Below are 26,767 nucleotides of genomic sequence, written 5' to 3'. Positions count from 1 at the left end.
TCTTTTTAACAACACAAATTGCTCTTATGGTGGATCAAATTGATATTTTTGGACAATTATCCTCTCTGGTGTCGGATGCTGTGCAGCTGGAAGGATTTTTGCTGATACTTTTTTACTTTTGGGCATTTGTTATGATGAGTCACCATGGCAATGGGATTGGTTTTTTTTTTACAGCCGGGAGCAGCTGATTAATATCTCAAAAGCTCAAATAATAGGTCAACTACAACCCCAAATCCCTGATGAGTTGAAAGGTAGGCGCTGTGGATGCAGAGCAGGAGCAAAGAGAAGAAGGAAGAGATTGTTTGAACTTCCTCCTTCTCTATCGGTCATGATGGGCAATGTGAGATCATTGGGAAACAAGTCGGATGAACTCCAAGCCCTACAAAGGACCCAGCCAGAGTATCGGGATTATGTGTATTACTGAGACATGGCTGCAGGATCATATGCCTGACTCCAGCGTCTCTCTGCTAGGCTTTTCGGCCATATGAAAAGACAGAGATTTAAAGAGGAGCGGCAAATGTAAAGGAGGTGGACTGGCAGTACTTGTGAACAACAGATGGTGTCATCCTGGACATTTTACTGTGAAGTGTTGTCTGCAGTGCAGATATTGAACTGTAAGCAGTAAGTTTTAATCCATATTATTTACCCAGAGAATTCACCAGTGTTATTTTGGCAACAGTTACAACACTCCAATGCGTTTGTAGCAATATCTGGTGATTTTAACCACGTCTCATTCTCTGCTACACTTCCAACATTTCAACAGTTTGCCAGCTGCTCTACCAGAGAAAACAAAACTTGGATTTGTTTTATGGAAATGTTTCTAAAGCAAGACCTCCTCTAGGCAAATCAGACCACAATCTTGTTTTTCTCTACTCGAAATATAAGCCCCTTGTTCAGAAGCACTCGTAATAAAAAGAACTGTGAGAAGATGGTCACAGGAAGCTGAAGAAGCCCAGCAAGGTTGCTTTGAGACCACAGACTGGGACGCACTGTGCCAGCCACATGGAGAGGACATTAATGCCATGACTGAGTGTGTCACAGACTATATAAACTTCTGTGTAGATAAGACCATCCCCACCAGAACAGTGAGATGCTTCCCCAGTAACAAACCCTGTTATCACCAGTGACCTGAAGGACCTGCTTAATAAGAAAAAAAGAGCCTTCAGAGAGGGAGAAAGGGAAGTTTACAGAAGCAACTTAAAGTCAAGATAAGAGACAGCAAGGAGGTGTACAAGAAGAAGCTGGAGAGCAAGCTCCAGCAAAACAATAACAGATGTGTGGACAGGGATGAAGAAGATCACAGACTTCAAGCAGAGGGATGATCAGACCAATGAAGGTCTGGACAGAGCCAATGAACTGAACACATTCTTCAATAGGTTCAGTTCAGAAACAAGCTCAGCATCCTCCTCTCCTGCTCACAGCCAAACAGACATTCCACCTCCTTTGACCCACAGCTTTCCTGTCACACCTCAAATGTTTTATCTTCTGCCTTGACCACGGACCCTTCTGCTTCTACATGTTTGCCTTCAACCAAATCAGAAGATGCTGAAGCTCCCTTTGCCTCCCCCTTCAAACTGTGTGTCTCAAGAAGTCAGGTGAAGAGACAACTGGAAAGACTGAACCGTAATAAGGCTGCAGGTCCAGATCATGTCAGCCCTAGAGTCCTGAAGGCCTGTGTGGAGCAGCTCTGTGGGATTCTGCAGCACCTCTTCAACCTTAGCCTGGCCCAGAAGAAGGTTCCAGTGTTGTGGAAGACCTCCTGTCTTGTTCTGGTACCAAAGAAAACTCACCCATTAGTCCTCAATGACTATAGACCTGTTGCCCTGACATCCCACATCATGAAGGTCCTAGAGAGACTCCTGTTGGCCCACCTGAGTGAGCAAACAATAAACTATCAGGACCTCCTTCAGTTTGCTTATCGCTGTGGAGTTGGAGTTGAAGATGCCATCATACATCTGCTTCAACAAACCCACTGTCATCTGGACAAAGCCAGCAGCACTGTGAGGATCATATTCTTTGATTTCTCCAGTGCATTTAATACAATCCAACCTGATTTGCTTTGTCAGAAACTCCAGAAGACTCAGGTGGAGACCTCAACAATCTCCTGGATCAAAGACTACCTGATAAACAGACCACAGTTTGTGAGAATGAAGGGTTGTGAGTCTAACCAGGTAGTCAGCAGCACAGGAGCACCACAGGGGACTGTACTCTCACCATTCCTCTTCACTCTGTACACCTCAGACTTCCAGTACAAGACAGACTCCTGTCATCTGCAGAAATACTCAGGTGATTCTGCAGTCGTGGGGTGGATCAGAGATGGACAAGAAGCTGAGTATAGGAAGGTGGTGGACCGCTTTGTGGCATGGTGTGGAGACAATCATATCATTTTGATCGTGACTAAAACAAAGGAGATGATTGTAGATTTTAAAAGAAACTGGAATAGGTCAGACACTATTTCCATCATGGAGAAGAGGTGGAGGAGTATAAAGACTGTACTTCTTGAGGAAACTTAGGCCCTTTGATGTTTGCATCGAGATGCTGCATATCTTCTATAAGTCTGTTGTGGACAGTGGATCTCTTCTACCATCATCTGCTGGGGAAGCAGCATCAGAGCCAAGGACTTAAAAAAGCTCAACAAGCTGATAAAACAGGCTGGCTCTGTTCTGGGGACTCCTCTGGAACCTCTGGAGATCATTGTGGAAAGAAGGACCCTTCATAAAATGAAGAACATTATGGAGAACCCTGAGCATCCTCTTCATGAGTCTGTCCTACAACAACAGAGTGTCTTCAGTCAGAGGCTTCGTCAGATCTGCTGTAAGACGAAGCGCTACAGGAGATCCTTCCTGCCCACAGCCATCAGCATCTACAACGGCTCTTTGAGGAAACCTTCATAATGAGCTAGAACAACTTTTAATTTCCCTTTGGGATTAATAAAGTATTTTTGAATTGAATTGAAATAAAAGCCAGTAGCAACACATTGTGACGAGTAAAGTTCATTGGATTTGATCGGGATATTATGTTATAGATCAACACAAAATGGTTAATAATTGTGAATCAAGAGTTTTCATAATAAAATAAAAATCTGAAGTGCAGTTGTTTAGAGGACCTCGGAGCCAAATCTGTCTTTCACTGCAAATACAACAGGAAATCATTTGCAATTAATCTCTACCAGCTTTGCGTTTCTACAGGACATGTTTTTCTCCCCTTTTTTTTTTTTCCTTCAAAAAATAGCTCAAGCACAATCTGGTTAGACTGAGGGCATCTGTGAACATCAATTTTCAAGTTTTGCCACAGATTCTCAAACTTTGAGTCTTGTTACTCTTTCTTTTTGGCTTTAGGTTTTTTGCCACTCCTCTATAATTGCCAGATTTGTGGGGTCCATCACCAATCGTCTTCCTGTTAACAAAGTCTCCCACCTGAGCTATGGATCTTTGCAGCTCTTCCACAGGTATAATTGGCATGTTTGCTGCTTCCCTGATTAATCATCTCTTTGCCCGACCTGTCAGTTTAGGTGGGCGGCCATGTCTCGTCTGGATTGCAGTTGTTTGTGGAGGATGGATTGAACATCTCTGTGAGATGCCCAAAGCTTGATATTGTTTTATAGTTCCTCCCTGCTTTAAGCTTCTCCACACCTTTAACTCTGACTGTGTCCCTTGGTCGTCATGATCCTGGTTGTTCACCAAAATGTTCTCTAACAAACCTTTGAGGACTTCACAAAAATGCTCTGTTTACACTGAAATTAAGCTATACACAAAGAGGACTAATAATTAACTTCTGAAGGCAGTTAAACTGGATTTCATTATTTTAAATCACTATCACATAAAATCCCAATGAAATACATAGAAGCTTGTGGTTGTAATGTGACAAAGTGCAAAAATGGTCAAGGACTATAAATCATTTTTGCAAGGCAGTGTACGTGATGATTTGGCAATTTGACTTACAACCAAGTTGTGTTGGTTTCTGTTTGTGACTGCAAATAAGGAGGACTGTATTTGCATGCTGTCTTCATCAAGACATTAAAGCTTTGGTGTAGACATCAGACGTAGCCTACCATGGCAGCACCACCTCTGCAACCTTAATGAGTTGGGAAGATTCTATTATGACAACACGGAAAGATTACATTCCTATTTCATGAGGGATAAAATGACAGCTAATGCCAGCAGGGCATGCTTCTCAATAAAACTACAACTCTAAAAAGGGAGGGAATAACCATGCCTACTAGCAATGTGGAGGACGAATTTTGAGCTGATTTTGGAAATATGTCATTGTTGAATCACACAAATACTTTGTTACGATGTGTGTGTGTGTGTGTGTGTGTGTGTGTGTGTGTGTGTGTGTGTGTGTGTGTGTGTGTGTGTTGCAATCCAAAGCAACAGAAAAATGTGAGATTATGAATGCAGATAATGAGTTGCAGATCTACACAGAAGGCAACTTGCACATAAACAGAGGAAAATAAGGCTGATAGGGTGACGTACGTGGGGGAAACAAAACTCTTATTTTTATTGTGACCTGAGGTTTTCCCCATATGACTGTAGACTATTTAAAGGGGGGGGCCCACCTAAACAGTTATCGATGGGTACGGGGGGCTTCAGTAGCCAAAATACATCAGAAACTGTTATACAGTCGTCCTCTCACACAAATATATGCGGATTCTTTGAGATTCTGCATTTTTCTAAAGTGGATTCCATTTTGTTATTCAAATTTTGCATTTTCGCTGGCATCGTGGTAATCCTAGAGCAACACATTAGGGACTCAATACAATTATTTAAAAAAAACCTTGAACCATCTCCTGAGCTGATGCCTAGGATTGGATTGGGATATTCCCATTTAGTAACACATCATGTCTTAAGCTACAAAACAAATCTCGTCCCCAGTCTTTGCTTAGTATAACTCTGTAATCCTTCATTATGCAAATACTCATCTATTTCTTTTTTGTTCAAATCTCTAAAAACACTCCGGATTATTATATCCACAGTAGCAATCATTGCCCGCTCTACATGAAGTCTGAGGTGTCATATATGAGTCGGATAAAAAACATGGAAAGCAAAGCAGAAATTACATTTTAACTATAATAATACTTGAAATTATTTTATATTAGCAAAATTTGTTTTGTTTTTTTTGGGGGGGGGGACATTTTTAGCTGGTTTTAGGAAATCTGTACATTTTTAGAACCAAATTGGTGAATTTTTTTTTTTTTAAGTGTTTGGTCAACAACATGTGAAATCCAGGAAATGGAAGAAGATAAACTGTGTCAAAGGATGTTGGCTCTCAAGTTAAGTTGTATAAGCTGTTGTCCTTTTGCTCTTTTACTTGGTTCCAGTCACATAAGAGACTGTTTTTTTTTAGAAATATCCTATCCAGGAGTGACGCTGAAAAACTAGTCAACGCATTTGTTACTTCAAGGCTGGACTATTGTAATTCTTTACTATCAGGATGTCCACAAAATGCAGTTAAAAGCCTTCAGCTGATTCAAAATGCTACAGCAAGAGTTCTGATGAAAATTAAAAAGAGAGATCATATTTCTCCTGTTTTACCTTCCCTTCATTGGCTCCCTGTTAAATCCAGAATAGAATTTAAAATTCTCCTCCTCACATATAAAGCCCTTAATATTTAGCTCCATCATACATCAGAGATCTGATTGTTCCATATGTTCCTAACAGAGCACTTCGTTCTCAGACTGCAGGTTTACTGGTGGTTCCTAGAGTCTCTAGACGTAGAATGGGAGGCAGATCCTTTAGTTATCAGGTTCCTCTCCTGTGAACCAGCTCCCAGTTTTGGTCCATGAGGCAGACACCCTGTCTACTTTTAAGGCTAGGTTTAAAACTTTCCTTTTTGATAAAGCTTATAGTTAGTGACTTAGGTTATCCTGAGCTATCTCTGTAGTTATGTTGCTATAGGCTTAGGCTGCTGGAGGACATAACGACCACTTTCACCCTCTTCGCTACATTCTCACACTACTCTCCAATTTTGCATTGTTTGCTGTTATTTCAGCTTTTAACTTTAAGTTCTCTCTTTTCTCTTCCTAGAAGCTACACCTGGCCTGACTCTGTGTCTACCTGTGACACCTTTCTAGAGAGGGGCATCGTCCGAGCTTCTGCTGGCAACAACTTAATGCTCACCCTCTACCGATGATCCGCATAGCCCTGTCTTTCAGTGTTTAACCCTTTCTCTCTCATAGACATGGAAATTGAGTGAGCTTAACTGTAACAAACTCTATGTGCTCTCTTTCAGACTCTAACCTTGAAAACGGGCTCAGAGTTTATCTGTTCTTTCTTTCTAGGTGAAACGACTAAAGGAGCTACATCCATCAACATTTACTTTTCTTTCCCATAGAAAGTACTCCTGGATCAGTGCTTCTTTGTTCTCTTTGTGTCTCTGCTCTGTTCTCTCGAACCTCCAGTCGGTCGTGGTAGATGGCCGCTCACACTGAGCCTGGTTCTGCTGGAGGTTTCTTCTTGTTAAAAGGGAGTTTTTCCTCTCCACTGTCGCTACATGCATGCTCAGTATGAGGGATTACTGCAAAGTCAACGCCAGTGACTGTCCACTGTCTCTACATGCTCCTCCGGGAGGAGTGAATGTTGCAAGTCACTGACTGGATGCAATCTGCTGGGTTTCCTTAGACAGAAAAACTTTTTATCCAATTTGAATAAATAACTGACTGCACTGTTCAATGGTTAGGATTAATTGGAATGTATGAACCTGACTTTTGCGAAGTGCCTTGAGACAACATATGTTGTGAATTGGCACTATATAAATAAAACTGAATTGAATAGTTTCGACTTCAGCATGAGTGGCATTCCTGTCACACCAGCAGCCCACTCTCTTCTTCTTTCTCAGGTGAAACACTCTTCTTATCTGTCCTTTTTGTTTGTGGATTACTGTCTGCAGAGAAATGCCACCGAAAGGAAAAAGCTGAAGGAGGCAGGGAGAGAAAGGGAGGGATGGCCAGCATTAAAAACAGTAGTTTATACTGAATTGGTTGCATACTGGTTGCTGAACATCTTAACCTGACTGAATATGAGCATGAACTATGATAGCAATATTTATAGTTGCAGAAGTCTAGAAAGTGGATGCTGAAATGTGTATATTTGCGGTCTTTGTCAGAAAAATGTTTTCCGTTTCTTTTTAAGATACCCAAGATGTTTCTTCTTGCAAAAATATAAAACCTGCATCATATTTGGAAGCTATGACTTAAAGCTGCAGTAGGTAAGATTTGTTAAAATATATATATTTTTTTTACATATTTGTTAAAACTGTAACTATGTCCTGACAGTAGAATATGGACAGATAATCTGTAGGAAAAAAATCAAACTCCTCCGTCTTATCCAAGTGGTCCTACTGCCATTTTCAGAAATACACCAACCAATCAGAGCCAAGTGTCAATCACGCCTGTGCACACGCTGTTCACACCCCCGCACGCCACGTACCCTTGTTCTGGCTCAAGGTCGCCGATGTGCTGCAGCTGTGCTAATGGTATGGGCAGGTCATAGTCAATGTAAGCCATATTGTTGATTTTTCGTCCCTGCAAGTTAAAAGTGGACCCGTTGTTTATCCACCTACATCAGGAGCCCTGCTTACTAGCCTGCAGGTTCACGGCAGGCTCTGCTGCAGAGGGAGGGCCGTAGCACAGCGGAGAGCAAGGGGGAGGGACCTGTAAGGTGTGCTTGTTAGAACACGGGCATGATTGACACCACTCCTGGCTCTGATTGGTTGGTTCTGACTGGGAGCAGTGTATTTCTGCCATTTTTTTTTTCCCCCACTCAGATTATCTGTCTATATTCTACTTTCAGGACATATTGACAATTTTAACAAATATTTAAAAAATCTATATATTTTAACAAAAGTTACCTACTGTGGCTTTAAATTAATCTTTTTTTGATTTCTTAAAGATTTGTTTTATAGAAAGGTATAATCTCAATCTCAAAAACAATTAGTTTTATTGTGATGGTGCTTTTATGCCGGTTTATTAGTACTGGCTCCTGCCTCAACAGTGAGTTGCATTGTTGCATTTGCATTTCTACATGGCAATTTGCAAGTAATTATTACATCTCTGAAATGCCTTTCTGACAAGGACCATTCTCGTTTTTTTTCCTTCAGGTTGCCTTTGTTCCAGGCGAGTGCGTTTGCCTTCCTGGCACCAGCCAGAGCCATCCTGTCTTTGGAAAAATGGAAGTGTAACAGCACAGGTAATCCCCTTCTTTCTCCTGATTAAAACATTGCGTTTTTATAATTTAATGACCCCGTTCTCTTTGAAACCTGAGCAGAGCGCCCATTCCTGAACGAGACCGAGCTCCTCCACACAGAGCACATCTGGCACCCCAGGATACGTGAGGTGAGGCCAAGACCCCAAACGGGGAATCCATATAGGCATGGAGAAGGAAATTCTGTGGAGGATTAGAAAATAAACTTCAAGAAATTGAAATCAGAAGTTGTTCAAATTAGCTTAAGTAACTCTTTATGCAACTTTTTACACAACATAAATGAAAAGCTGAGGTTTTCCTAATCTAATATGAAAGCAGTTTTGTGCAGATGGAGAAATCCCCGTCTCCATATGTCTGGAGGGTCTGACTTTATATGACAGATGGCATTAATCAGTGTTAACCTTTTCAGTCTGTGTAAGATGGTTCAGTAATTGATCTTTATGTGACGCCAATCAGACAAAGCTCTATCAGACTGGAACAGATTTTATAACAGTGGGCTCGTGATGAAAAGAGACAGAGGGGAACTTAACAGGGTTATTACCTGGAACATTGATTCTGTTACCACCTCGCCCTACCGTGATGATGATGACTGTGCTTTATGGTCATTTCTTTATCTTAAATGTGATTCAATGATGTCTGGTTTAGGAAAATGGAAAAGTACAGGTTATGTACAGGTTTTTCTTCAGGCAGTCTGTAAGCAGCAGACTCTGAAAGGTCAGACATATTACTTTAAAGTGTTAAACAGAACCACAGCTCATTTTGACTGGATTTTAAAGAAGAGCCGTTATTACTTTCCCTGTTTTTTTTTTACTCAGATATGTCATAATATGTCTGATTATTTGAAACATGGTAATGTAAGGTGTACATTAGTAGTCAGAACCATTTACCTGCTGCTGTATGTTTTGGGTTTGAAACTGTATAATTTTATTTAATCGACCTTTCTTCTTTGTCTGTGAAATCCTCTCACAGATCCAGGGGGCGATCATTGTATCATCCCTGATCGAGGTGTGCATCGGAGCTCTGGGTCTGCCCGGGATGCTGCTAAAATACATCGGCCCTCTGACCATCACTCCCACTGTGGCCCTCATTGGGCTCTCAGGCTTCCAGGCTGCAGGCGAGAGGGCTGGAAAACACTGGGGCATTGCTATGCTGTAAGTGCAGGGTTACAATGTAAACCTTGATAATTCATCAATTAACTGTGCTTAAACAACTTTTGGATTCAGCTTTATTAGTTGTTCTCATGCCTGAGTACTACCTGACCTGTAGAATCAAGAAATCACTTTAATAAAACCTGTATGACATCATGGAGTAGGATAAAGGTTAAAAAAAACATAAGAACAAATGAGAAAATAAAGTATTTGACATCTGTCAGACTGGAAAGGCTTATAAAGACTTTGGGACTCCATTGAAACACAATGGGAGCATTACACAGAAATGGAGAAAACTTGGAACAGTGGAGGTCACCACAAAAGCCAGAGCCACATTTGAAGCTCTACAGGTCTCCACTGCCTCAGTTAAGGTTTCAATAGTAACAAAGAGAGAGTTGGCAAAAAGGACACAAAGGCTCGCCTCACGTTCCCCAAAAAGCATCACAATGATCCCTAAGACTTTTGATGAAATATTCTATGGACTGACAAGACACAAGTGGAACTTTTTGGAAAGTGTTCATGCTGTTAAATCTGTTGTTGAACTAACACAGTATTTCTGAAAAAGATTATCATAGCAGCAGTGAAACTTTGTGATAGTAGAGCAATGGTCTAGGGCTGCTTTGCTGCTTCAGGACCTGGATGATTTGCAGTTATTGGTGGAACAGTGAACTCTGCTTTCTAGCAGAAAATCCTGAAGGAGAATGTCTGGCCAGTTTGTGACGTTACGGTCAAACACACTAGGATTAAACAAAAGGACATTGTTGCAAAGCAAACCCCCAAGTCCACCTCAGAATGCTATTTAAAAAAACAACAAAAAAAACATTCAGGTTTTGGAGTGGCCTAGTCAAAGTCCAGACGTAAATCATGCTCCAAAATGATCCAACATAGCTGAATTTAAAAAAACTTCTGCAGAAAAGAGTGGGCCAAAATTCCTCCACAGTTATCTATAAGCCTCATTGCTGGTGCTTGATGGCAGCTGTTGCTGCCAAAGGGTGGCAGCATCAGTTATTAATTACCTTTAGGGACAATTATTCTTTCCACATAGGGCCAGGTTGGTTAGGGTAAGTTTGTTCCCATAGATAAATCATCATTTAAAAACTGCTTTTTGTATTTATTCAGGTTTGGTTGGCTGATATCAAATATTGTTGAGACATTTAATTGTGACAAAAAGCAGAAGAAATCCGTTAGGGGGTCATCCAGAAAATGTTCTCTTTGAACTGACATTTAGGCTTAAAATCTCCTGTTTGGATGCTTGTTTTACAAAAAACTGTGTAGGGCTGGAACAATTAATTGGATGAATCAATTTATTGAAATAATCAACTAATTTAGTTATCAAATAATGGTTAACTGGAGTGTACGGACTGGACTCTAAAACGTGCCATCTGCTCAAAGAACAATTCAATCAGAGCAGTAATTTGGCCACAATTGTAAAAAAAAAAGAAAAATCTACATTTTGCATTTAAGATGGAAAAATCTTTTTTGTCTCTAAATATGCTCTATCTAGAACGCCTCAAGTAGCATAGCTTTAGCTTCACCTGGTTTAAATTCTGTAAATAAAATAAAAAATCTCCTAAGAATTTTTTGCTGTTCAATTATTAATCGATTAATCAAAAAACAGATGACTAGGTTAATCGATATATAGCCGTGGCTGTTTTTAAACAATAATACCTGAAACTACTGAACTTACAAATGTATTACATGATGTACTTCTGGTTGAAACTGATGTCCATTCTTTTTACCAAACGACAACTTTCTGGATGCTTTCTGGTGTAAAGCCAAAAATAAACGAGTGACGCCAGTAGCGGATATTAAGGTTGTATGACATCAGCTCCTGCTGTGTCGTTGTTGTTCGCTGCAGGGCCTCTGTTCTCGCTCTGCAGGGATGGGGGACACGAGGCTGTAAATATACACAGAGTTCTCAGGCCGTTGGGATAATTGATTGGCTCTGAATCCTCTGGAGTCATGGCGTGACATCTTCAGGACTAAATGGGACATCTTTAAACAGGATTATTCCTCACACAGGAGAATAGAAAGTGTAGAACGTGATAAGACCCTATTATCTGATGCGATCAACTGACTGAGGGGTATGATTTGTCTGCAGGACTATATTTTTGGTGCTGCTCTTCTCTCAGTATGCCAGAAATGTTCACTTCCCACTGCCAATCTACAAAGCCAAGAAAGGTTGGACTTCATACAGGCTGCAGGTTTTCAAAATGTTTCCGGTGAGTGTCTTTTTTTTTTTTTTTTTCTGCTTTTGCACAAACTTAGTCTAGAATTGTCTTTTTCTTATTCTAGCTTCAATCTTAACATTTATCTCTCTTGTAATGAGTTCACCTTTTTTACTTGACGCTTTGTTCTCATATAAGTCAAATTATTCAACAGAGGTAATTTCATTCTCCCTGGGCATCTGTAAATCAGTCTTTTATCCCCTCTGCAGGGCAAATAATTAAACACCACAGCTCCCTGTCTGTTTGATTTATGTGTCTCATCAAAGGGGCTCTGGATGCTCCCCATTTAAGATGTTGCACAGTGTGGGAGCACGTTGGAGCATTTTAAATCAGTATTTTTTTCAGAAAATGTGTTTTAATATTTTCTGCCAAGTGTGTTTTATAGTACTTCAAATAAAGTTATTTTTGAATCATTCTTTGTCACCTCTTTTTGCATCCAAGACCTATTTAGTGAGATGCCTTTTTTTCCATTTTCCATTATGCATGTACGGAGAATTAAGACTTAAGGGTTCATATGGTTTTTTTTTCCTCTTCTGGTGAATCTCTGAAAGAGTTTTTTTTTTCTCTAGATCATTATGGCCATATTGGTGTCATGGCTGCTGTGCTTCATTTTTACCGTGACTGACGTTTTCCCGCCGGAGGAGAACAAGTATGGTTTCTACGCCCGCACTGACGCACGTCAGGGAATCCTGAAAGCTGCACCGTGGTTCAAGATTCCCTATCCCTGTAAGTTTCTTCAAGACAAGGGGCAGAGGAAGGGTGAAAGACGGGATTACAAGATTTTGATGTCAGATGTAATATTTAGGATAAATATACATTTCAGTCAGCTTTAAGTTTCAGGACTGCAGCTGTCATATATCAGGACATTAGTTTTGAGTCTGTTTAAATAGGATTATATTGTGACATTTACAGCATACAGCTTGATTAATGCTATAAAACGTTTCACTCCACTCTTTTCCTCTCATAACTGTCTTTTTAAATGCATGGCACAGCTTTGTGCTAGCACACTCGACAACCCTTGAAGCTTACTTACAAAGGCATTGCAGTCCTACATTAATGCTACTTCCCAGCTAACCTGATCTAGATTTCTTGCTGAAAAACTGAATAACGTCTCTTTATCTCTCAGCCGACCCAGTTTATCCTTTAAAATCATTTTCCAAATCAGCAGCTTACAGTATAAACGTTATTAAAGTGCATTTCATAGTACTGGGAGAATGTTTTAAATTTGTAGCTGTCTTAAAGGGCACATAGTATATCACCACATTTACAGCTTTTCCTTTTCAGTTGTGTCCCGGGGAGGTAGCTGGCTATATTCAATTCCAGTCCCCAAGTAAAAGTAAAACAAATATAAGAGTAATGTTCAACATGCAGCCAAAAGTTGCCAAAGATTAATAATGTTACACATCAAACACTGAATGCATAACAAAACAGCTTCCCAAGAAGAAAAAAAAGTAGCGATAGAAAAGTCTATAAGGGGAAGATGTCTGTAATTCATCCAGTGAGGGGGAGGAAGTCAGGAGAAATACCCACAGATCAGTACATAAACAGTGTGTCTTAAAAACAGTACAGTAATGTTATTTAAAACGTTCTGAGGGCCTTTCTGTCACTGAAACTAAAAAATGATTTCAAGCAAATCCTGCACATTCTGTGGTTGTAAGGAGGTTAAAATATTACATATAGACACTGGGGGGAAAAGAACTAGTCAGGGCTGCAGCTAATTATCAGGAGGAAGGTTTGGAGAGAGTGATTACTGACTTTATTTATTTATTGAATTAATGTAAAATTCACAGTAAAACAGACAGTTCTATTGCCTGAGAAACTTTCTGCTGACAAACAATACCCACAGTTGCCTTGATGTTCTGGTTCCTGACGGCTAGAGTTTTATTTGTTTTGACCATGGAATGAACACTGTTGCATCCTCATCCTTTTATTTAGCTTTGTGTTGTTCTCTTCCTTGATGACAAGATAGCATTAGTTGTAAAATCCTGACGCTAACAGTAATGGCTTTCACTCCATAATTTTTCTGTGTTCCCAATAAATGTCAAAACATCCATTCTACATATTCCAGTTTGGAAGGTCCATTCGGTCCAGAAACCAGTTTGTTGTCTGTTTACAGCAATAGGCAGTCTTCTTTCATGTGCTCATCATCCATATATGATAATAGCATTTTATGAGCTCCGAAAGCTCTTTTTGTCAGAAAAGGGTTTTTTACATCTGTTTAAAGAAACAGTTTGTTTTATTTATTATTTATACTCACTCTAAAATATGATGACATCTGCCCTTCAATTTTGAGCTGTTCAAAAAAGGTTTTTTTAATAATATCCCTTTTTAGCTCTGTCATCATTTTTAGATTGTTCTATTTCTGAGCTCTGGTCCTTTTCGTTGTCTCTCCTCTACAGTCCAGTGGGGGACTCCCACCGTCACCGCTGCAGGTGTGATCGGCATGATGAGCGCCGTGGTGGCCAGCATCATTGAGTCAATTGGTGACTACTACGCCTGTGCTCGCCTCTCCTGCGCTCCTCCACCCCCTATCCACGCCATCAATCGGTAAGCTGTTATTCTCTTTAATGCACCAGCTTTGCCTGAAGTATTTAATGGGTAGTGTGCCTTAAATGTGTAAATGCTGCTTTTGCTCTTTGTCATTAGGGGGATATTTGTAGAGGGTATTTCCTGCGTGCTGGATGGTGTTTTCGGGACAGGAAACGGTTCCACTTCCTCCAGTCCGAATATTGGTGTCCTCGGAATTACAAAGGTACTATACAGCTACCTTTGTTTCAGTTTGGTCTTCCTTTGCTTCCCTGTATCCTTCCTTCCTTCCGTCTGCCCTATCCCCATTCCTTCCTTCCTTCCTTCTGTCCACCCTTCCTTTTTTTTTTTCCATAATTTTGTGTATGAATCCTGTTTTTTCATAAAGATACAGCTGAGAAAAATCAGCAAAGACTTGACATAAAAGTCATGTTGCTTAAAGCTTTGAAATCCATTTCCTTCTCTCTGATTCCTTCAGGTGGGCAGCAGACGCGTGATCCAGTACGGTGCTGCCATGATGCTGCTGCTGGGGCTTGTGGGTAAATTCAGCGCCCTGTTTGCCTCTCTGCCCGACCCAGTCCTGGGAGCTCTGTTCTGCACCCTGTTTGGCATGATCACAGCAGTGGGGCTCTCCAACCTGCAGTTTGTCGACCTAAACTCATCCAGGAATCTCTTCGTCTTGGGCTTCTCCATCTTCTTTGGTCTGATGCTGCCAAGCTACCTTAAACAGAACCCGTTGGTCACTGGTGAGCCCGAGCACAAGTTTCCCCCATTGTTGCAAACATAAGTCTATGGTTTCCTCAAGTAGTTTCAGATTTTATTTTTTTTTCTTCCTACTAATGACTTTTGGCTATGTGGTGGTGTTTCGTCTTTTCGACAAAATGTAAGCTAAGCTGGCATTTACACAAACATGTTCAAGATAATCTAATTAATTTTATTAAAAACTTAAAAGCTAAATATCCCTACTGTTGCTAGAATAATATGTTTGGGTCATCCATTTTGGTCGGGCAGTTCGACATGCGCAGCTCAACAGACATTGCAGCTCTGACGTCAGCCAGGAGTTACAAGTTTGACTTTTAAAGTTTTTCCATTCAAAGCAGTCTGGCCTCGCCCGACCATTCCTTTGTTCCAGTTTTATTACTGGAGTTTTTCCACTGAGTTCCCACCTCAGAGTTTATGACCCCTTGAGATTTGGGACAATTAGGTCCTAGTGGTTAAGGGCGCAGCCCACCGTCTACAAGCTGATCGCTGCAATCGAGACATCAACACCAGGAGGACTTCTCTTTCCATTTAACCCAAATTGCACATTTTGTCCATAAAACTTCTGGTTTGATCTTCATAGACACTCGATGTGCATATGTTTTATTTTATTATTATTGTTAGGTAGTCATTTTTTTATCGCCTTTGTGTAGAATAGTGCTTGTTAGTTAGGTGAAGGTTTTTGGACCAGAATCATGGTATATCAGGATTATTTGGCTTCAATAAATCTTCATATATATAATTAAGAGAAGCGTTTGATCTTATTACTGGGCAGTGTTATATCTTGTTGCCATTCTGCTCTTTATAGAGTAACACTGGAAAATCTACCCGGCTGATATTAGCTGTTTATTTACTGGGGTTATTTGCTCAGGTCGCTAGCCTGCAGTCAGCTGCTTGCCAGACATGCTGCTTTTAGCAGCAGTTTTAACACAGTTACATTACCTAAGTGATGGGAGACCCTAGACATGGGCCAGTTGCTGCAATCAAGGCACACTGTAATTTAAAAAAGGTGCTTTTTTAAATAGCTAAAATTATTTTGTACCCCTTTTAACTAGATGTTAGAAAAAACTGCAGTTACCTTTGGCTTTGATGCAGAATAGGATAATATGGCGTTGCCCCTCCACCACAGTCAGCCACCTGAAAGAAGGCTACTACGTTATTCTTTACGTTTACTTAGGTTTCAAGACAAATTCATTTGTGCTTTATGTGTACTTAGCAGTTACCAAAATACATAAAGTACATTGCAGTGGCATGATAAAGGAAAATTAAAATACTTTCAGACTAAAATGAATGAATTTTAATATTTCAGGGCTGAATTGAGTCCCCTGTTGATAAATCTAATGTTTTAACCCATTCATTGATGCACTTGGTGCTTTTTGGTCCATATTTATCCATAACCAAAAAAGAAGCAGTTTCTTATAACACTCCTGGCCCATTAGATCAACGCAGAAAAAACAATGGTAGTTATGATGTGGAAACCAAATGAGCACCAACCATTATATGGTGTTATTTCTCTGGTTCTCCAAGCCTGATGTTTGCCTTGAGGGATACTTGAAACTTTTCCTCAGCCTTTTCCTCTCTGTCTTTGGAGACAATAAATTAAGTAGGACTTCACATTTATTGGTTGGAAGTGATATTCTTTAACACCACTAGGAGGAGCAACATTTTCCTTCTTTATTGTTGAACCCTCATGGAATGCATCATTAGAAAGCCTAAAATAATTTGATCCGGTAAGAAATTTATGCTTATATTTTGATTACGACTCAAGCAAATTGCTAACCTTCTGCCATATCTTCCTCAGGTATCGTTGAAGTCGACCAAGTCCTCAACGTGCTGCTCACCACTGCTATGTTTGTTGGAGGCTGTGTTGCCTTTATTTTGGACAATACTATACCTGGTAAGGTTTTCATTCACCTATTTTCTAGTTTAACTGCATGGTGTAGTATGTGGGGTGATGTCAGGTGATAATTATGACAAGAAGGGGGTTGTTTGGGTTCACAAAACTATTAAAAACACTTAACATAACAATATGGCTGTGGCTGCTGAGCAGGAACTGTTAGCTGGGATATGGACAGACAAATTCAATAGTGACCAGAGTCTTTTTCTTTTTCTCATGTGTGAATTCACCATAATAAGCACTACAAGGTGCTGGAAACAGAAAAGAGATGAAGAAAGACATTTTTAAAGGAAAATGGATTTTCTACGACATGTTGACATGTCTGTGGGTCATTCAGGATGCAAGAGAGAGCAAATAAAAGGAACGGTAAACAGATGCCTGCAAGCATGCTGTTTTTTTTATTTTGAGCTTTCAAGCTTTACCATGCTGGATTTTAAAATATTTTCATCCTTTTCGAAATCTAAGTTAAGGTAAGGATCTATGTTCTGCAGGGAAGATGCAAGGACTGCACCAAATATGAGTTAAACCCTGTTCTAATTTCAATTACTCTTCAAAAGATTGTAAAACCACAGCAGCAGTGGAAACTTGAGCTAATTTCTTGCATTTTATTCTATTTTAAGGAACTTGAGATTAATATCTGGATATCTGGTTGTCTAACCTCAGGTTCCTTGGAGGAACGGGGAATCAGGAAACTGAAGCGAGGAACTGGTCTTAGCATTGCAGAACTTGAAGGGATGAGATCCTATGATCTGCCATTCGGAATGGACTTCTTCCACAGATACTCAGTCTTCAAGTACATCCCCATCAGCCCTGTGTTCACTGGCTACCGCTGGGGACGACTTCAGGAGAGCGGCAGGAGCAGAATGGATCATGGGAATGTGGGGAAGAGCGGAAGGGCCAGAGGGGAGTGTAGCATTGCGCCGGGGGAGAGTCGGGTATAGCCCACAGCCTGGGAGAGATCCTAAATGTGGCAGAATTTTTAGGGAGCGAGGGATGGTACACTAAGATTAAATGATGGGAGAATGGCGCACAGACAGAAGCTGAGCAGGATTGTGGAAGAAAATATGTTGCACCAACTTCCCAGTCAGTATGTGTTTTCTTCTACTTGTCTGTGTCTTTCCCCACTTCCCTCTATGCTATTTTCAAGCATGCTATAGCAAGTCACGGCATGTGTTAAAAAGATGTCACCATGCAGAGGTCAGTCAGTGTGTGTGTGTGTGTGTGTGTGGGTGTGTGTGTGCGCGTGCGCATTATGCAGAAGGATAAAACAAGCCTGGGCTTTAATTTTCTTCCAGAAGGAGACTGACGCACATCAGACAGGTCAGAGCTGAATATTTGATGATTTTCTGACTCCTATTTGCTGCTAATTTACACACCCTGCATCGACTCATAAAAGACCTTATACTAAAAGCACAGCAGAGTGAATGAAGCCAGTTGAGGATAATGTTGCCTCTAAACTTTGTTATGCAACCACATTAGTGATACGCACACAGGCACACTCACTGACAGCCTCAGTAGAAGTAGTTTGAGCGCTACGATCCAGGATGTGGGGTCATGCAGACTGATGGAAGTAGTTTGTTAGGTGCCCCATAGCCATGCAAAGTGATTGACATTTTGTTTTTTGCACTATCTGCCTCCTGAGTTTGATATTAGAATGTCATTTTAATCTTAGTCCTTTTTTCTTTATTCATTTAGAAGCACATCACATCCCTTTTTTATATTCACAAAATATCACAAACATTTGGGCTAAAGGATCACTAAAAGTTCCAGTTTACATGTCCTTACCATGTCAGTATTATGCAGAAGATCCTAACTGACAGTCAGGCCTTCTTAATGGAGCTGTTGAATTGAATTAAAGTGACTCTAAATTATTTTGGAGCTAAACAGATGTTAGTTTGGTTACATTTCTTTGCTTTATTTGTCAGTTTGAGCTTTCAAAATGAAGCAGTACCTTTCCAAAAGCTATGACGACGCACAGCAACAGACATGTGATCTTGTCGTGTAGACTTCGTGTACATAAGGCTTGGAGCGGGTTAATGCAGTTGAATGCTCTTTAAAGAGGAGCGCCAGACATACCTGATCTTAAGGATTTTGTCACTTTTTTTTTGCATCAAGGTGCTGCTGTTAACTTTCCATGCATTTCAACTCCCAGTGCAGTCTGCATCTAAATGTCTTGAATTCCAGCTGTTCTCATTACAATACAATGTAGAAATTTAAAATAATAATACTCCTTGAATTTTTCAGGATTTTTCACATGTAAACCCCAATTTTTATTTTATTTGGGTTTTTTGTGATAGAACGGCACAAAGTAGGGCATTATTGTGAGTTGGGGAAAAAAATTGATTAAATTTTTTTTCCCCAAATGTTTTACGAATAAAAACCTGAAAAGTGTGGCTTGCTTTAGTATTCAGCGCCTCAGAGTCAATTTTTTGTAGAACCATCAATTGCAGCTGTACATCTTTTAGTGTTTGAATCAGCTTTGCACACGTGAGACTGAAACTTGCCCATTCTTCTTTGCAAAATAATTCAAACTTAGTCAGGTTAGACGGAGAGTATCAGTGAACAGCAGTTTTTAAGTATTCCCACATACTATTAAATTTAGGTCTAGGTCATTCTAACACATAAGCTTTGAATAAACTTTGATCTAAACCCTTCTACTGAAGCTCTGGCTGTATGTTTAGGGTCGTCCTGCTGGAAGATAAACACCCAACCCCCAGTCACATGTCTTGTGCAGCATCTAACGGGTTTCCTTCAAGGACTTACTGTATTTATCTCTATTCATCATTCCATTAATTGTAACCAACTTCCCCATATCTTTTTAAAGAAAAGCATCCCATGGCATGATGCTGCCACCACCATGTTTCATTGGGTATGTGGCGTGTTCAGGGTGATGTTCGTTTTCCTCATCACATTGCATTTTGCATGTAGGCTAAAAGGTTCAGTTTTGGTCTCATTTGACCACATGTTTACTGTGTCTCCTACATAGCCTGCAGAGGGTACCTCCTACAGCTTTCTGTCAACTTTGACATTCTTACAACTCTTGAAAAAAGGCCAAATTCTCCCGGTGCATCACTAATAGTTGTCCTGCCAGCAGCTACTCTCTTTCCGGAGCTGTGGAATCTCTGCAGCTCCTCCAGAGCTAATATGGGCCTCTTCAGGCCTCCACAGAACAGCTGGATTGCTACTGAAGTTAAATTACACACAATTGGACACTAAATTTGTATAACCAAAAGTATTCAGAAGTAACCTACCTAATAAATAAAGGGAACTAAATACAAATGCATCCCACACGTTTCAGATTTTTATTATTTGCATTAAATACATTGGTTTTGTTGCTACGCGACAAAATGTGTAAAGGTTCAAGTGGTATGAACAGTTATGCACTGCACTGCTATTGAATGCTCCTCCCCTCTCCTCATCCTCCTCAAATTAACTGCTGATAGTTATAGTTAGACCATATAAGCAGAGCTGTGGCCCTAAAGAGTAAGTCTGTAATCTGAACACACTGTGTGGATCTATTGCTTTAACTGAAGATGTGTTCAGTTATAAAATATTGAACTTAGTTTCATCAAACCAAAATGTTAATTTTGCTCTTTTTGCAATTCTGTCTTCTTGTTGCAGAAAACCAAAACTTTAAAAGTTGAAGTTTTTGTTACTACTGAGATCCTTCCCCTCTTTTCTTTCTAATTGAAGCAGTTTTTATTTATTTTGATATTTTGCAGCAGATTAGTGTGTCTCAATGTCAGCACAGTTTTAAAACGTATTTATCAGTTTACATGCCGTGATTTGATACTCCCTGGCTACAGCTTCAGCACTTTTTGTTTGTCGTTTTTCTTGTCAGATTTATGTTGCTTCTAATCCATTCCATGTATAGCTGCTGGTATTTAAAGGCAGGAAGATGACACATTCAGAGGTTTGACTGAATTGTTCAGATTTTAGAGTCGGGGCCTGTTTTAAATTTTTTTTTTTTTACTCTAAGTGCTTGCACATAAAGTGGTGCCAACATCAGGGTCCAAGTAGGCAATTCTCACTAACCTGGACTCTGAGATGTAGTGCGTACTCCTTCATCAGATTTATTGAATGACAAGTCGCTGAATGTCTTTAGGGGCTTTTTTTATTTGTTGCTATTAGGATTTGATTATAGAAACGGTCCTGTAGTGACTTTACTGATTTCCCTCTAAAAAGGTGTTCTTCCCTTTTTATCCAGAAGTGATTTAATCTCTTAGACTTTTATTCTAGTGTAAAATCAACCAACATCTGCACAGACTCCTATGCTTTACTACATGTTAGATTTTAGTTTGACTAGGATCAGACCACTGCTGGTGCTGATGAGAGATCATCTGATTTGTGTAGTTAAACTGCCTCCCAGGGCTGAGTTCCTCTACAGAAACGGGGATGATCAAACACTTACCTGGATGTGTGGTTAGCTCTCTGTTGGCTCTTTTTGGAAAGCCAAACCAGATCTTTTGTGAAATCGATAACTGGTTCTAGCAGCGGCAATGATTAACCACTACTTTGGTAGAAACATCTTCTCAGATGCAGCAGGCGTAGTTTATAGAAACAGGCCGGCACTCCAAACCCTGACAGCGGTTTTAAGGTTCAGGGTAAATCAGCTGTCAGGGTTGAAGGTTCAGGGTAACATAATGGAAGTATTCCTTCACAAGTTCTGTTTCACAGAGTTTTTAGGCTGTTACAAACATTTTAAAGCTAGGTGTTTTTAATAACGGCAATTTCATATCATCACTTTGTCTTCAGGCTTTCTAAAGTCATATTTGTAACATTATTTATTAACATAAAGTACTACACTGATCCAAAATGCAGTAATGTTGTGAATTTATGCATATAAATGCAATTTCCAGTCACGTGACAGAATCTTGATGAATCTGTGTAAATGTTGAATTTAAACACTCGTTACATCTAGAGCTGCACAATATACCGAAACAGTTAGCGCAATGTCTATATTTTTAAAATCGCATTCTCAAAAGACTGCGGTGAAACAATATTTGATAACAAAAAATATTTCAAGTATTATGCATGCAATTTCTGCATGCCAGTAATGCATCTGGCGTTTTGGAGGGACTTACACTGTCCTCAATGCCCACATTTGGTTTATTTTTAGTGGTTGCGATGTTAAAGCTCATAAAGAGTGGTGGGGAATGAATGGATTAACCACAATGTTCAGCAATCATGTGTTCACCTAATATCGTGCAGCCCTAGTTCAACTAAATATTAGATGAGATCTGATTATCATCCTGGGTAAGATGGAAGAAACGAACAAGAAAGCTGAAGAGACGAAAGAGGCTGTAGATGGAAATCTTCACCATCCTCATCATCAGAACTTAAAAACAAAGCATTGATGATGATGAGGAGTCTGGTATTCACCCAGCAGCTGGTGGTGGTGACAGGTTGAGAGCAGTGATTGGCTGGTACATCGCCTCTGGCGGATTGACGGCGGATGGTGTTTTACTTCTCCGTTTTTGCTGTGAAATCTTCAGAACATGGCATGCACACGATTATAACCTGCACAACCTCGTTTGCTCTTTCAGAAAATTGCAACTTGCACATCTCCCATCACGTTCTCTCCCCTCTCCCTTTATACTGTCCGTTTCCCTCCCAACCGCCGCAGTCCTGCAGCGAAACTATATCTCAGTCCCGTCATGTTTGGTGTACCTGGTTTTCTCTCCCAGGAATTCCCTCCGTATGTTTCCAGATGCAGGAGGACAACACCTGCTGGCCACCTCTTAATAAGATCCAGTAGTTTAACATCTGAGTGAGCCTGCCTTATGTCTGATGACGTCAGAATGATCAATAGTTAAATAGTCAACTCCAACTTTCATTCCTTTCTTATATTCAGAGTCTGAACACAAGTGTCTACATGTAGTTGTTCTAGAAGTAGCCCAGTACCAGTAAAAACAGGTGCTCTGGCTTTAGGTCCATTGAAGTCACTTCAATCAGCTGCTGGCTCTTGAGAAGGTAACCATGAGGTGACAGTGAAGACATTGATCCCTTTCAGTTATTTTGAAGGGGGCTCTCTGCCTGAAGATTATACTTTTTGTGTAAAAGTGTTTAATCTTTTTCAATGTCTGTTTTTCTTTTTATACATTATTTTTATGTTTTTGCAAATAGATATTGGTAAAAGTACTAGAATCATAACTTTTAATCTTAAATCATGCTGGAAAACGCACCATCTTGTACGTTTTATTTAAAACGGACATGTTTGAAGCTGTTTGTAATCTGTGGTTTTGGTGAAATCCTTTTCTCTTAGGACCTTTTTTCATACTATTTTTTTCTACTCTTTGAACATTGCTTTCTGTTCGTTATACATCACCTGTATAAATCAAAGAACAAGCTGAGAAACTTTAAATAGATGTAAAGACAAACAGAAACATGTATATTTAATGTTTGCTGAACAGTCTGGAGAAATTGTGTAAACTACTTGTAACATTAAAATGATTTATTCTTCTTTCCTTGAACTATTTAATAAGATGTTAAAGAATAAATCAGTCCTTTTTTCTGTCCAATCCTGAAGAAGATGGCTTTTTTTTTCTTGTAAAGTATATAGGTGCATCTCCATAAATTAGAATATCTTGGAAATGTTTTAGTTCAAAAAGGGAAATCTGTTTAGATTCATTACATATATGGTAATATTTCAAATGTTTTTAATTACGACTTACAGCTAACGCATGACCAGCTTTCACCATCTCACAAAATTTGATTGCATAAGACTAATAAAAAAAAAATTTTAATACAGAAATGTTATGTTTTGGTCACTTTATGGCCTTGAAAGTCATGGGGAAGACTGCTGACTTCACCGCTGTCGAGTAAACAGTCACTTACACACTCAGGAGAAGCCCCAAAATAACATTGCTAAGGAAACTGGTTCAGAATGTTTTAAGTATATTATCAAAAAGTTGAGTGGAAGGAAAAGGTTTTGGAGTACCTGTGGAGTTTTATCAAAAGGGCAATAAGGGACACCAGAGCCAACAAAGTTTTAAAGCAACCTGGGTTCCCTGAACACCTCAGCAGAACCGCATACTGATGGCCTCAATGCCATACTACAGTGATTTAGTAATTCATGCAAAAGGAGCCCCGATCAAGAATGCATGTACAGTACATGGACATACTTTGTTTCTCTTTCGGATGTTTCTGTATTCTTTTATTGTGCCTGTTTTTTATTAGCTTTAAGCTGTAACTATCCATTGAAAGGAAAAAAATACTTGAAATATGTAATTCTGTGTGTGAGGAGATTACAAGTTACTTTTGCGATCAATTATTGGAAGAAATTAATTTTCCGGTAGTATTCTAATTTATCGAGAAGCACCTGCATAATTTTTTTTTAATTTTTGGTTTTTACACCTGCAATGTAATATCCAAACAGCTATTAGCTGATAAAATGATATACTGTAGATGATTAACTGAAGGTTGATCGTTCAGATTGTTCCAGATCTCTTTATAAATCATGTCTGAGATGATCTCTCTATCTACAGTTAGGTTCATATCTATTTGGACACTTGTTTGCGCATCCTTAACCTGCGCAAACAAAACACAAACAAATCTGAGAAATTCCTATAATATTAGGAGTGGCAACATGTAGCACTCAGGAAAACCATGATGGCCAAGCTTGTAGAAGATGGTCGCGTCGAGCAGCTGGATCCCAGCGTGAAGCTGACGATCACAATCCTCTGTTGGACAGCGGCACATACACAGCTGTGTTCATCGTGTCCCTTCCTGCTGGTGTGACTGCAGAGTAATATGTGTTTTATTAGAAATAAGATACATCTGTAAAGATTTCAGGACCATGTTCTATTTCATCAAGGAACTGGAAGTTAAAATCAGTTCGACTGAGCAGAAGTATGCGCAGAGGAGACGGATCATAGAAGAAAGACTGAAGCTCCATATCATTTATTTTATATATATTATTTACAGAGTGTGTATAAAACACATCAGTAAACCGTTTTCTGGTTCTGTTCTCAGGACCTTCTCCGTAAAGATGACTTGGATCACTTCAGTGAAGAGGTCCGAAAACATTTTGAAACTCACTAGACTCAGTTTCTCCTTCAGTTGGCCACTAGGGGGCAGTTTAAGGCTGCTGTAAATGTGTTGCGGATTTATGGACTAAATTGATTTTTATTTCTTTTCATCACACGCACTATGTTCATGTATGGTTAACCGCTAATTAGTAAAAATATGTTCATAAAGATCTGCTGAGCAAATCTGGTCATGGTTCAGAGGCTTACTAAACATTCTCTTAAATAAAACTCCTGTATTAGTGTCATCAAATTCTCAGAAACTACAGGGATTTTCTTATTTTACATGGAAACAGATATCTCTTTACAAACCAGAAACAGAAATTTATTTTAGACTATAATATAGACTATTATAATAATTATCAGAGTAAAACAAAGCAGTTTGCCTTTTGAGAATGTTTTTTTTTTAAAACCGTGTCATGTCTGGCAGAGTAGCGCTCAGAACTGTTTTCTGAGTGCCAGGAAAAAGCCCAACAGATTTACTTTCATAAGAGGAGCATTACTGCTAACGCTTTAAAGCTCTACTTGATATTTATAAAGAAACTTTACTAGAAACTGCTTTGGGATTATTTCAATGCGGACACGGAGACAGAAACGAAAAGGAACAAAATAAGAAGCACGAAAGAGAGAGAGGTGGGGCAAAATAAAGAAGGGGAGAGAAGGAGAAAATGGAAGAAAGAAAGAAGAATGAAGAGAATACAAGATAACATCCTGCTTGCTTCTACACCTGCAGAAACATTCATATTACCAGCTTTTTTACCAAAAAGTGCACGGTACTTATGAATGCAAGATGTATTTAGTGGTAAATGTGGCTCAGTATAGAACATTTGTGTATCTGTTAACACCTGAATCTAAACACCTGTGAGTCTGAGTGTGAGCGTGCTTGTGTATACAAGGTTTCTCCATAAAAATATACTATAGCGAGTGTTAGGAGCCACAGACCTGCCCCCCTGGACCTGGGACAGATACGGAGGAGATCCGAGCTATAGACATCCAAAGGTCCCCCAGAGCACAGGAACCTCCCAGCAGCCGTCTGCGCCCGAGCAGATCCAGCCATGGATCCAGAGGCCCGATACCCCGGGACACATCTCTCCCCAAGCAGAGGCCCGACAGAGCCCAGGGGTCCAGGCCCCGGCAAGCAGCCACCGGGAGTGAGCCAGCACACACCAAAGCACCCAGCCCCGGATACCGAGAACCACTAATACACCAGCGGGTAGAGACACCAACCACCGGCAGGTAGTGTGGCGGGGAGGAAATAGGCCCCACATTTGATGGGGGAGCCTAAACTGATCCAGTATGTCCTGACCACCATACTGTGTTTTGTTGGATATTATTACTTTGAAATATAAATTGTAGCTTTTATACAAAGCTCTTGCTGTGACAGAAATGTTATGAGAATCTAATGGCGTTATCACTGTTTACAAGCCTAAGCTTTTTTATTTTGTAATGTTGAAAAATATTATTTCCAGCTTATTCTACTAATTAAACATATTTGTTCAAATTTTCTATCCTTCCTGGCAACTATCACAGTTGATAAAAGTCAACAGAGTGAACAATCTTGAAGATGCTGATATCATTTCCCAGCATGACTAGGTACCTGTCCACACTGCCAAAAGTATAGTGACTATGGGCTCTGGATGCTTGATTGGCCAGCAAAGCTGCCTGACCCGACAGAGGGAGTAACAATTCAGACCAATTGAAGGTCATTATTGAAGCAACCTGGGGTGCCTCAGCAGAGCCACAGGCTGATCGCCTTAATGTAAAAGGAGCCTCGACCAAGCATTTAGATACAGTACAGAACATAAACATACTTTACAGGATGTTAAAAATTTTGTTCTAAAGAATTTAAGAATTGTTTTTGCTCTTGGGTAATATTCTCATTTTATAAGAAACTGAATTTGGGTTTTAATTAACCTACTCCATATCTGAGTTTCACTTTTTGTGAAAATGTATATTCATTTATTCATCTTCTATACCGTTT

The 26,767-nt window shown here is 39.8% G+C and overlaps 1 protein-coding gene across 2 annotated transcripts in view; it reads left to right on the top strand.

The window, feature by feature from the left end:
* slc23a2 (solute carrier family 23 member 2) overlaps positions 1 to 23,280 on the top strand; it is a 53,093-nt gene extending 29,813 nt beyond the window's left edge. For both annotated transcript variants that reach the window (XM_047381589.1, XM_047381590.1), the window contains 10 exons: positions 8,098 to 8,186; positions 8,265 to 8,332; positions 9,171 to 9,352; positions 11,451 to 11,571; positions 12,147 to 12,303; positions 13,977 to 14,124; positions 14,224 to 14,329; positions 14,582 to 14,849; positions 16,664 to 16,759; positions 17,423 to 23,280. In XM_047381589.1, the coding sequence (XP_047237545.1) occupies positions 8,098 to 8,186; positions 8,265 to 8,332; positions 9,171 to 9,352; positions 11,451 to 11,571; positions 12,147 to 12,303; positions 13,977 to 14,124; positions 14,224 to 14,329; positions 14,582 to 14,849; positions 16,664 to 16,759; positions 17,423 to 17,700 (1,513 nt within the window). In that variant the 3' untranslated portion in view covers positions 17,701 to 23,280. The remainder of the gene's footprint in view (positions 1 to 8,097; positions 8,187 to 8,264; positions 8,333 to 9,170; positions 9,353 to 11,450; positions 11,572 to 12,146; positions 12,304 to 13,976; positions 14,125 to 14,223; positions 14,330 to 14,581; positions 14,850 to 16,663; positions 16,760 to 17,422) is intronic.
* The last annotated feature ends 3,487 nt before the right edge of the window (positions 23,281 to 26,767 follow it).

Source organism: Girardinichthys multiradiatus, chromosome 12 (assembly GCF_021462225.1).
Source record: "Girardinichthys multiradiatus isolate DD_20200921_A chromosome 12, DD_fGirMul_XY1, whole genome shotgun sequence".
In the NCBI taxonomy this organism is placed as follows: domain Eukaryota; kingdom Metazoa; phylum Chordata; class Actinopteri; order Cyprinodontiformes; family Goodeidae; genus Girardinichthys; species Girardinichthys multiradiatus.
The sequence above is the reverse complement of the archived record's forward strand: the minus strand, read 5'-3'. Positions and strand labels throughout refer to the sequence as shown.